This window comes from Callorhinchus milii, unplaced genomic scaffold, assembly GCF_018977255.1.
Source record: "Callorhinchus milii isolate IMCB2004 unplaced genomic scaffold, IMCB_Cmil_1.0 Scaffold1, whole genome shotgun sequence".
In the NCBI taxonomy this organism is placed as follows: domain Eukaryota; kingdom Metazoa; phylum Chordata; class Chondrichthyes; order Chimaeriformes; family Callorhinchidae; genus Callorhinchus; species Callorhinchus milii.
Genome location: NW_024704742.1, coordinates 40811831 through 40824484, shown reverse-complemented (window position 1 = coordinate 40824484; position 12654 = coordinate 40811831). Strand labels below are relative to the sequence as shown.

The 12654-nt window shown below is 39.1% G+C and overlaps 1 protein-coding gene across 5 annotated transcripts in view; it reads left to right on the top strand.

Annotated features, from left to right (window-relative positions):
* Nucleotides 1-12654, top strand: part of LOC103175801 (prominin-1-A) — an 80158-nt gene that overhangs the window by 32747 nt on the left and 34757 nt on the right. For all 5 annotated transcript variants that reach the window (XR_006085510.1, XR_006085507.1, XM_007889008.2 and 2 more), the window contains exons 4-6: nt 8975-9095; nt 9206-9269; nt 12225-12314. Coding sequence is in view for 3 of the 5 variants with exons in the window: in XM_007889008.2 (XP_007887199.2) it covers nt 8975-9095; nt 9206-9269; nt 12225-12314 (275 nt within the window). In the remaining 2 variants the exon portion in view is untranslated. The remainder of the gene's footprint in view (nt 1-8974; nt 9096-9205; nt 9270-12224; nt 12315-12654) is intronic.

Genomic DNA, 12654 nt, shown 5'->3' with positions numbered 1-12654 from the left:
TGGATCTAGTATCTTTCGGGGCGCAGATGCACTGACTGGAACGCTTACTTGACCACATCAACTCCGTGCTTGTGGGACTCCCGAACTTTTCTCCGCACAAGATGCAGACAATCCAGAATTCTGCAGCCTGTGCCTTCTTCTCACCGGTCTTTGTAATGCCATCACCCCATCCTAACTTGGCTCCACATCCCCAAGAGATTGAATTCAGGATTCTCTTTCTCACCTTTAAATCCCTCCATGGCCTGCCCCACCTCTGCAAACTTCTACAATCCTACCTAAAGAGCCTTTCCCTTTGCTCAGTGAACACTGACCTGTTTTGTGTCGCTCAACTTATCCACCCCATTGTTAGCAGGCGAATTTTCAGTCATTCTGCCATTGATCTCTGGAACTCTCCTGGAGTCCCTCCAACTTGTTCCTTCCCTCCCTCCCCACGATCAAAACCTGTCTCATGACTTATCTCTTGACCATGCTTTCGGTCATTTTTCTACTCCCCACCCACCGGCACTCTGCTCAGTTGTCCAGCCAGCAGTGAGACATCCTCCTGATGTGAAAGCACAATATCATTGTAAATTGTATTGCTGGCAATCATGTCCCATTGTAGTGCTGTTTGGGATTTCATGGATCCAACTATCATATTAAAACAGGGTCTAATGTACCTGTGAAGCAACCTGAGACACCTGTACGAAGTTACGTGCTATAAAATAGTAAATTTTTTGTTTTATTTTGTTTCATGTAAGTGAGAAAGTGCTTTGTAGTGTAGAAAGGTAAAACAAAACTATAACTAAATTTAAAAAAGGTGGACTACGAAAACTCTACTGCAATAAATCTTATGTGGCATGCATACTTTTCCTTTGGTCAACATAGAGGAATAAATGTGTAGGTTGACTGAGCAGATCATTTTTGAGAATAACTTAAGACGCATAGCAACAGGGATGCTTAACGGATCTTCAGAGCACATTTGCTATGTCTGAAATGTGTTGGCCTGAAATGAGTCTTCCATTCAGAAAGGTCGATGCTATTCATATTGATTGAATGCTGACTGTAATAAAATGTTTAGTTGTGTGTGACTGACCTTCCCCACAGGCATGTTCTGGTAAATTTGAAACCTTTCTAAGCTGTGGGTAGTAAGAGTACCCAGGGGGCCTCTAACAGCTGGGTCTGATTTCACTGAAGTAATTGTTGCTTTATTTAATGATGACTTGTTGTAGTTACTGATCAATGACAACTGAGCTGTGCTATAATTAAAAACCTGGGGTTAAAAAGCCAAACTCTGCTCAAGCTAACTGTGCCTAGATTTGTGTGTAACTAGACAAGGGACCTGAATTTTTTTTATAAATACACCAGTATTTTATGAAAGATGGAAAAGTAGGAACTACTTTTATTTCTTAGAACAGAAAATAATTTCCATAACATCTCTGCACTGTCCTTTTTTTGTTGTTTCATGAAATTGTTCTTTCGCTTTAAAAAAGCCATGAGCAGATAGTCTAGTTTATAGTTTGAAATGCCGCTTCACCTTATTTACTACATGTGCAGTTGTAAAAAATATTATTACCAAATTTTTAATTTTATGTATTTAATGATTTTTTTGTCACATTTGTCCATGAGGTTTGACTGACCTCATTCCTACAGTGCAAATTCCTGGCTCCAGGATTCCAAATCTGTATATATTTGCAGTTCAGTAGACTTTGTAGAATGTTTATAGAAGACCCTTCAGGAATCATTAAAAACAATGGTACAGGCATCTTTAACGATATGGCCATTACCCCCAGTGCACACTCTGGGGACTCCAAGCCTTGGATCTTGCCAACCTCCATCCAGTAGTTTTCGGAATTAGACAAGGGAGAGAGTGCACATTCCAGTTCAAGTCCCAATGTGGGATTTGAACCCACAACTTTCTGACTCAGAGGTGAGAGTGACACTGAGCCAAACTGTGTCAGACTCCCAGTTGCCCCCAAAAAGGAAAGAGCTATACTCAAGTGTAAATTTCTGTAAATTTTAATTTTCTTTACTTTGTCTTCAGCATTTAAATTATTAAAGGAACTTAAATTATTAAACTGATTGGAAAATATATTTTACAGCTTTTTTTAATTAAAAAAATGATGTATTTGTTGATGTGTGCATGAAAGATTGAGAATCTGGGTTTCATCTTTGTCTCTAAGGTGGAGGCGAGTGCTTCTTAAACTTTCAGCAAGTAGTGAACCACAAATTAGGGATAACATTCAGGCCAACCATCATTGCATCTTTTGCTGAATTTCAATACTCTTGACATTTGCTTTGGTAGCAGCCAGAATTGTGGATATAACCAAAATTCTTGCAATAACATGCATTTTATTTTGACGACCAAAAGTTTTTAGACTGGTTTAAATTAAATAGAAATTTAATTTAAAAATTGCAATAACGCTCACGTTGCTTAATTCCAAAGCAGTTTTTAACAACAAAACTTGCATTTAATTTGCTCCCTTCATACGAGGTAGCATCTCGGAATGCGTAAATAATGGTGATGGTCTCTTTTTAATCCCTAGTTTACTTATGGTTGATGGCAGAGATGAACTTTCATCAGTGGCGCCAAACATTCTGTAATGAAAAGCGACAGCTTCTAAAGTTCTATTTGTAGAATTTTTACAGGAATGGCACAAATAATAATAATAATCCACAACATGCCACATCTGCAGCAAACGATCACAGACGGTTATTGTAATTGATAATCTTAGATATTTTCCATGTTGCCAAAAAAATGCTTTTAGGATTACTGAATTGTGCCCCCTTTATAGCAGGACATTTAGCAGTCATTAAAGCAAAACTAAAATATCAGCATGGATCTGTTCCTGAAAGATGGTTTTGGAAGAAAAGTGTTTGTCAGCTGCATTTGCAGTATAAATACAACTCACTTTGGAATCTGTGCTTCTCATCTGTCAGTTTTCCATCATAAAACAATCTGAGGAATCGTTATGTGTTGGTGAATGTATTACTGACTGTATACCAGAGTTTGGTATGAAGGAAATCTTGAACTTTTCAGATTGCAGTATAAATCCCTTGCAGTTCTTTCAGCAGTATAAATGGGTGTATTAGAGTACATGAAGCAGTGTCCATTGAGGGAGAGGGGAAAGGAAAACAAGTTGTATTTTGTGCATGCAAATTGTATCAAATAATTTATCTGGAAGGCATAGAAAAGAATAACTTGGCATAAAACTCAGTAGTGAATTTAGAACAAAAGCTGCAAGTATTGTTTTGGTACTGTATTAAGTAAAGTTAGCGCGCTGGAGTGATAGCTTAAAGATGCATGGGAATTATTTTTCTGAAAGGAGCCTTGTTTTGTTTTTCTCCTCTCTTGTCTTCAAAGATCCTTTGTTCTGTTGTGATAACGCAAATGACCTCCGGAGTCTGTGGATACAGGGTTTCCTTGCTGTACAATACGTGAACAAAGAAGTCTTTTTAAGACTTTGGACATGGTTATGAGTTGCCTAATTTCAGTCTTGTCATTGGACACTCAATGAACATAATAATATGGTCACTGTGTCCGTCTAATATGTCCAGCTATCAATTTCCTTTCCACCTAGAAGGAGAATGAAAAATACTCAGAATTCACTTTTGATGCTGAAAATCTGCCTATTGAGCAGGGCACTGAGAATGAACAGTGTGTTTGGAAATCAAGATAAATGTAACTATAGCATAAACTGTTGGTTAACCATTCCAAAGATAGTTAACCTTTCCTGGAAAAAATAGGCATATGAATTGTCTGCTTTTAATTGAGATTAGTTCTGCGTTATATGGTTCAAGATAGCAGAGCAACTGTTGTGCATGGAGCCCTAGGAACATGATCTTTGAGCATTTACTGTGAGTTTTTCCACTTTCGCTAGAAAGTGAAGGCGTATTTTTCCAGTTCATTTCATTTTGAAAGCTTATTTTTCCACTTCATGCTTGCTTGAAACAATATGTACTTAGATGCATGGGATTTCAATACTGTTAGGCGTGAGGTTTACACTGTGCAGTGTCCGAGATTCATTTCTCATTGTGCTGCTGGCCTGCTGAGAATTTGCCCTCTTTACAGTGCAAACACGACAGGGTCAGCTCTCAAGTGAGGAGAGGGACTGCATGAATGACTGTCAAAGAGAAAGCAAGAAAGAGGCTTTTGCTGTGGCGAGCATCTTTATTGCCACGGTAACCTCCAGGCTGTTAGGATACTGACAACAGTTTCACACCAGTGGAATGTTTGGGGAGGGGAAATACTGGTATAAAGTTCTGGGCTGCATGGGGAAGGGGGAAAGAGGAGATATTTTCCCACCATTTCACTCCAGTGTGTGTTTATGTGCGTTGCTAAGTTGATGATGGTATAGCTTCAGCATGTTTCAGAACCATGTTGGCAGAGAAATGATTACTTGAATGGGTCTGTAAAATGGTTGCCACTCAACTCCTTCAAGTCCTATGATCAAGCAATTTGAATGTATTAATTACAGATTATCTGCCATCCAAAGCTGTCCATTTCAGTCAGGATACATGTATACTCATGTCTATACCTGAAGGGAAAGGACAGATTCAGTGATCAATATAGTACTGTGCTTGCAGTCTGCAGGACAATGATCTGCTCAGTCCTACATCTGTTTTAGGATTTTTCTGAGGGGTTTTCCTCTGCTGACGTGTAGCACTTTGCCCCAACATTCAGAAATGGGAAAGAGGGAAAACAGCCGTGCAGTGACACTGCTGTGGTTTGTTACATCAGGAATGCTACTACTGGCTAATGTGTTGAGACACAAATGTCTGGTTGCTGCAAAGTTAATGAGTTGTTGAAGCTGTAGGGGAAGTGAAGGAGAAAACGTGCACAGTTACCTAAAACTTTTAAACTTTTCTGGGCAATTCTTTATCTTACTAAGGTCTCTGTTGTAACTTCCACTGCTTTTTTTAAAAAAAGTTAACCTGGAATGTCTGTAAACTGGTAAATTTATGGTTACTTAATTGTGATGGATAGCAAAACTCTATGGGTGTTTCATAGTGTTAAATATACTGTGTAGTTTGCCTAGATTCCCCTTGCCCCAAAAAAAGAAGTTCATTTATTTATTGATATTTATGTAGTAGAAGTTGCATCTGGTACATTGTAAATAAATCAAGAAACCTCCAAAACAAATTAACAGCTAATTTCTGGTTCTGGAACCTGACTATTAATGATGCAAGTTTATTTTTTTTCCACCCTTCTTGCACCTCATCTAACTTGCTCCACAAAGCGATTGAAATCATGCTTTAAATCAATCTGGTTAGATGTTTTGCACTTTATCTTGGCTATTTGGATACAACTTCTGCATATTGAATTAGACCCAAGGTTTGAAATATGCTTAAAAGCTAAAAACATTGGTCTGCCTGGCTAAGTTGGTAGTACGCTTGCTTCTGAGTCATAAAATTATGGGTTCAAACCTCACATTGGGACTTTGACTCAGTCCAGGCTGGGGATATGCTGCATTGTTGGAGGTGCTGTCCTTTGGATTCAATGTCCAACCGAGGTCCTGTCTACCAGTTCAGGATCCCCATGGCACTATTTGAAAAAAGTAGGGAGTTTCTCCAAGTCTCCTGATCAACAATATCCGAAATAAAATTGGTCATTCATGTCATGCCTGTTTGTGGGATATTGCTGTGAGCAAATTGTCTGCTCACTATAATTTGCAGTAAAATATTGTGAATTGCTTTGAAACATCCTGATAACATGATACAATACTAAGTCAAATGGAAGGATTATTAAACTATGAGTTTCTATAAATGATGAGGATAATTGTAGCGTCTCTGCTTTTGTTAACACATTAAAGACAACAGCAACAAGATTTGTATAGCGCCTTTCACGTCGGGAGGACGTCCCAAGGCGCTGAACAGAGTACAGCATTTCAGGCCCGAGATGGTGGGGTGGGTGGATCGGGGGACTTGGAGCAGGCCAGAGCCGGCTGAGCAGAGAGAACGGACGGGTTGGTAGGGGGTTAGGAGGTCGCAGAGGTAGGGGGATTTGCATAATGGATCTGCCACGCATTCCCAGATTCCTAGCATTGCACACCCATTGCCGTAACCAGCTTAACTGTACCATACCGAATTGTACGTGCATTGAAAACACATTCTCAGTATGCTCATTATATTTCCAGAGTCAGCAGCGTTGCATAGCAAAGTGGGGATCGGGATGCTTACACCATAGTGCACCACACTATTGACATTTTTCCCCAACATTCCCACATATTTATCGGTGAAAATCAGTAAAAGTAATTTCAGTAGTCCTTACCCACTGAGCTATTTTAACAGTTGGGAGAAAAGGTTCCAAGTTATTTTGAGCTCTTTTCTCAGGGATCCATTTATTTGCAATGGAGCCATTTACATACCAACTGCAGCTTAGAGCAGCTCCCACATTTCCAGCAATGCTGGTCTGGAGTAATTTCTAGGAAATGAGGTAGAGAAATCGTGTATTTTTGTTTGTTGTATGTCATGCTTTGATACTGACACCATGATGTTTAGCAAACACTTTGCTTCATTTGAGTATGAAAGGGATTTGAACTCGAACTAATTTGGCAATCTCTCACTATGTCAAAACAGTGTGAGGAGCAATAAACAAGGCAAGCAGGATGCTGGGCGAAATTGCTAAATCAATTGAGTTTAGATTCCCAGATGGCATTCTCCTATTGAGTGGTTTCTCAGAGGATCAATGCTGAGAGGTCTCATATTTCCAAGAATAGATAAAGTATCTGTATTTGCATGCACAGCGCAAAGTAGTTAAATTAGCAGATCACGCCTAACTAGGCAGGACTGCGGAACCAGAGGAAAAAAAGCTCAATAGGGTATGCAACAATATTAATCACTACTAAGCACAATATTAAACTCAAGCTGTACAGTGCTCTGGTGAGACTGCAGCTTAAATACTGCATCCAGCTCTGCTCACCAAGTCATAAAGGGCATGTGATGAGCTTTGATGAGCATGTGCCTAAATTGCTTTAATTTCTGGATTAATGTATTTCCATGTCGCTAATACGTGGAATATGTGATTTAATCCTAATTGCATGTGAAACCCTTCCGAAAAACATTTAATTGAAGTAATACAAGAAATCTAAGGCTCTATTAGATTGACACAGTGTCAGAATATATATATATAATATATGTATTGCATACACAGGGCAAAGTAGTTATCAAGGCTTGACTGCAAACTCATTGCTTGTTGGCCTTTCCAACTCCTCCCTCCATAGGCTGCAGATCATCCAGAACTCTGCAGCTTGCGTCCCCTCCCGCACCAGGCTCCTTGACCCTATCATCCCATCGTCGCCCGACTCCACTGGCTTCCCATTATACAGAGGATACAGTTCAAGATCCTGGTCCTCACCTTCAAAGCCCTCCATGGTCTTGCTCCCCCCTACCTCTGCGACCTCCTAACCTCCTACCATCTTGCTCGCTCCCTCCGCTCAGCGGGCTCCAACCTGCTTCACGTTCCCCGCCTCACTCGTCCCACTTGGCGGGTGCACCTTCTGCCACTCTGTCCCCACCCTCTGAAACTCCATCCCACAGTCCCTCCACTTCTCCCCCTTCCTTGCCTCCTTCAAGACCCATCTCAAGACTCACCTCTTCGAACCATGCTTTTGACTTCCCTGCTTCGCCCCCTGCCCTCCACTCTCCCAGACCCCCAGCTCGGATCTGAAACACTGTCTGTCCAGCACCTTGGGACATCTTCCCAATGTGAAGGGCACTTTACAAATGTAAATTTGTTGTTGTTGTATTGAGGTCTCATAGTTATAGTAACACATGTCACCTATGGATGAGCCGCTGGCAGTTACAAGTGTGTATGGTCTGGAGACGTGCAGTTTTCAGATATGATGTGCATGTGATCAGTCTGCTTCATGGGAGTTGTAGTTTTGAAATTTGGCAATACTGTGCTCTTATTTTATTACTTCCATTTACTACTGAACTGTTTGCATGACAACAATTTGTGATAAACTCAAATAACTCATAATTTGAGGTGCGAAATGAAAAGGACTTGGTTGCAATCTAACTATCATTAATGCAGAAGCTTTTCTTTGTAGTCTTGATGTTGAATCTTTGTTGTGATCTTATTGAACTTTAAATGTTTTATCGCCCGTCTTGGCTGGCAACTTCAGCGCAGTTTGGGGAAAACACTGCATTTTTGGAGGTTCTGTCTTTTGGGTGAGATGTTAAAACTGAAATCCTGTTATCCTGTTCAGGTGAATATTAAAGATCCCATGATGTTATTCTAAAAAGTAGTTTCACCCAGTCCCAGCCAGCAATCTTTCTAATTAATTGGTTATTTACTTTGTGACTGTTTTTGAGGCCCGGTTGTAACACAAAATGGTGGGTGCATTTGCCTATAGAAACATTGAGAAAGGGGGGAGTGGGAGGTGACCATAGCCCTGGTTGAAGAGGTAGGTTTTAAGGTGGAATTTAAAGACCAAGTGGATAAGCTGGAGGGATAGAGGAAGTGAGTTCTAGAGATGAGAGGTGAGTGACTGAAGGCTTGGCCACCAATGGTGTTGGCCCAAGTTAGCCAAGCAGAGGAGGTAAGAAGGAGATGATCAAAGAGATTGGATGGTGCTTGAAGGGATTTATAGGTAAGGAGGAGGACCTTGAAGTCGATCTGTTGGGAGACAGAGACGTTGAGCCTGGTGAGGATTAAGGTTAGGGGTGTGTGGATCTTGGTGCAGGTGAGTTTGAGGGAGGCTGGATATTTGGGTAGTGGAACTGGGAAGACCACTGAGGAATGGCAGCTACATGTTCCAGGACTTTGGATAGGAACAATCAATACACAAGACTGTTGAGTATTTAAGTTAAGCATAATAAAGATGCAAGATCTTTCTTCATCTGTGATGGTTTAATAAAATCAAACCTATCCCTTTCTCCAACTGAATAGGTCTTATGAACGGTTTGGTGGGTAAGGTTTGATTGGAAATCTCTTAGAGGCTGCTTGTGTTTAAGGAAAAGCAACAAAGTAACATTTTTGTTTTAATTATAACAGGGCAGGAGCACTCTGCACATATGCAGCCAACCAAAATCTAACTGACCAGCTTAAAGGAGTCAGGAAATTGGTCAACAGCAACTTTAAAGACCTACATACTTTCATCAATGCTACACCAAGTGTAAGGAGGTGTTTTGGCTAAATATACAGTGACATTTTAAGAGGTATGTTTTGAAATGTTTCACTTCACAAGATAGCAAACCAGTGCATTGATTTTTGTTTCTATTTCAGCAAATTGATTACGTCATAAAACAATACAACACCACCAAAAACAAGGCTTTAGCAGATGTTAACAGTAAGTAAACAAATTTTAATTTTAGCTGCCCTTGATATGAATTATAAATTTCTCAGTTAGAATAAAAATTAACATGTGCTGTGATACTCCTCCATGCTTTATAGTTTTTCTGGCTGTAATTGGTGTGCCCTGCTCAATATGTAGTTGTTTCTTTCAACACAGGATTGTTTTGGTATAATTACACATTGAAAAACGTCAACATAAAATGCTGAACCGAATACTTCAATCACTTCAATCATTTTCCACAAATGGTTTTGGTTCACTTTAGATAAAAAAAAATTACCATCCTTGTAGACCTAAATTCCAGCAGTACGATATGAAGTGAGAACTCACAAAATTAATACTCCACTTATGTAATCATTTTATTGAAACTCGATCTATCTAATCTTCACAGTTTAAAAATTAGGTTATTAAAATAAGTTTGGCATGAGTGAAATTTGCAGCTCATATTTAAAAAAGAACTTATTCTATGTTACTCAAGCACCAAAGTACAAATTCTTAGGTGAACCCTTTTTATGTTTCAATATTTACATTATGTTTACATTGGGACATGAGATGTCAAGCGACTGCCAGGATGGTGGAAGGTGAACTAGATGGACCTTGGTCTTCTTTTGTCTAGCAAACTCTTATGGTCTTATGTTTTTATTTGTTTTGTTATGCAAGTGTGCCTACTGATTTTGATAAGATACTGTCGATTAGGATTTGGATCCTTTACTTATCGTCACATTATTTGACATGTGTATGATATCATGTTGAATGCTATTTTGATGCGCCTCTGAAACGGATTCCATTTTTTTCCACTTCCCAACTTTGAGCTATAGGGCAATATTCTGCATGCAAATTCTGAAATGGGAGAGGGAAGCTATTGTTTTGCAAAAAAGAATATTGCAGTTAAAAATCCCTTTTTAAATAAGCGAAGTAGATAATATAGGCACTTATTCAGCTTTACGTAGTCCATATCCATAGTCTGTTTCAAATCTGTTATTACGATGCCACCAAATCCTCTTGCAGCAGTGAAAGGGGTGACCTATTTTCTTCAAGTAAGCCTTTGAGACATTTATTTGGATTACTTAAGGGTATAAAGGCCCCCTGCAGGCTTATTACCAGAGCCAAGGCTACTCTGTTTCATTGGTATATTTCAGAATTAGGTTGCTTCCTTTACTCTAGACCAGCATTGACCAATACATTAGCCACATGTGCGAATTGAGAATCCAGATGTAGCTAAATTGCATTTTTGATTAGTAAATAAAAAATGAGTAATAGACACTGTCATTGATCATGTGATTTTAATACTAATATTCAATTTTAGGGTAGTTTTCTTCCTTTCAACATTAATAGATAATTTAGTATTCTACTTTAATACTTGTTGTGCTTTTTTTTGTAAAATGGTAAGACGGAAATCAGTGCATGTGGTTGTTTTTTTGAGAGTTTTGTGTGCTTTTCTTCATTGTTTACTGCTTATGGGTTAGCTACTAAAATGGTGTGTAACATGGGTGAAAATACCAGATCTGACGGGTTCTCAAGAAAGAAAACTAAAGAGAAGATTTGTCCCTGCTCTCCATCCCAAACTAGGTTGGATGCTGCTTGCCCTTTGCCATTACGTGCCCTGTTGGAGTTGCTTGTTATTGTCTGGGCTTGCTTTCTTCTGCTGGCTTGGAGTGGTTATTCCGATTGGTTGACATCTCCTCTCTCCATATAGTAATGTATTGTTGCTGAACTCTGGCGTTTTCTCCCTGGTTACAGGTAAAAGGAAAAGCAGCCCATCAATTTGGTAAAAAAGGAAAGACCGCAAAGTTTCATACTGAATTGTAAATGTTTAAGTAAATATACACGTAAACATACATATGAAGTACATTTACTGTATTGTGTGAGTGTATTTTGCCTAAAATGAGTCCATGTGGCTAAAACCATGTTGCATTAGCAACGCTTGTGACTTGTCTAATTTCTATTGAACAACACTGCTCTAGACTGCCTGTGCCATCAGTGGCAGAAGATAAGCACTCAGTGATCTGGACTGTCATGTTCGTTGCCTTGGGCTATGCCTTTTCCCAGGTGGTTCATACCATTGACAGATGCCTACTATACGCTTCCACAAACTTTGATGCTTATCTCTTCCTATTCCCCCAGAGCCCTCGTGGGAGTACTGTCCTTGTTCATTTGCATCAGTGTCTGAACCACCTCAATCGGCTTACACCATGCATCAATTTGACTGAGGCATATTTTGAAGAGAAAGTAGAGAAACTGAGGTTCAGGTCATCAAATGCAAAGAGGATTCCTTCACCATGGTTTAATAGTAGTTTTAATGTATTTTGTTTTATTAAGCATTTACATCAAATAGGAGTTAGGGATATTACCATTAAAGAAATAAGTTAGCTTTAAGGCTTTTTTTTTCCTTTTTCAAAACAATATGCTTTCTTTAGAGGCAGCAATGAAGCGGAAGATATAGTATCATTCATGTAAATATTCTTTTGAAGAGAAAAAAATTCTCTGCTGAGAGGGTGCTGAATTAATTCCTGGAGAAGTATATCTTCATATGAATTATTTAATCATGGCCCAACCTATGTTTTCATGTCAGTCAGCGGTTCTTTCCCCAAATTTTATCAGCTGTTACAGCTTTTTTGCTCAGTCTTCTATTCTTGCCCCCCACCCCCCAGTAAGTAAGTAACTCACTTCAAGATCCTCTGGTCCTTTACCAAATGGCTGCAGTTTATGATTCAGCCAAGATCATGAACTGCACATGAATATTTCTCAACAGTTGTCTGATTTCCTAATAGAAATTAGGAATGAGAATGTTAAATGCTGAAAAAACTGTCTGAATGTCTGGAATAAACATGGAACAATGAATATATCAATAATATCTGACTTTTTTCATTCACATTCATTGTTCCAGCAAAACCAAGTTGGTTCTTATTGCTTATCACGCCATAGTACTACCCAACTTTTTTTATTGTGCAGATATTGGGCCTGTACTCAGCAATATGATTAAGAAACGTTTGGCAAAGGATATTTACCCTGCACTGGATGGAGTCTTACACATGTCTGGAAGTGAGTAATGTATGTTTGTTTGTCTGAGTATGGCGGTCAAGTATAATTTCTGTTCACTCAGTCTTCAAAGGGGAGGTTTGTTTTTGTTTTGCTCCGCCTGTTCTGGATTAATTATTGTGCCCTTCTCTGGTTAAATTGGTTGAATTGAAAGCACCGTAACCCTTTGAGGACTGCAGTCACATTACTGCACCAAATTTTAAAGCTTCTTTTATTGTAAACTGAAAATGCAATCAATTGAGAAATGTTCCATTTAATTACCCCTTAGCATTCCACCTTAAAAATTAACAATGAATTAGAGTGGAACTCTACTAAAAGGGCGGTTCGCTTATAAGATGAGTGA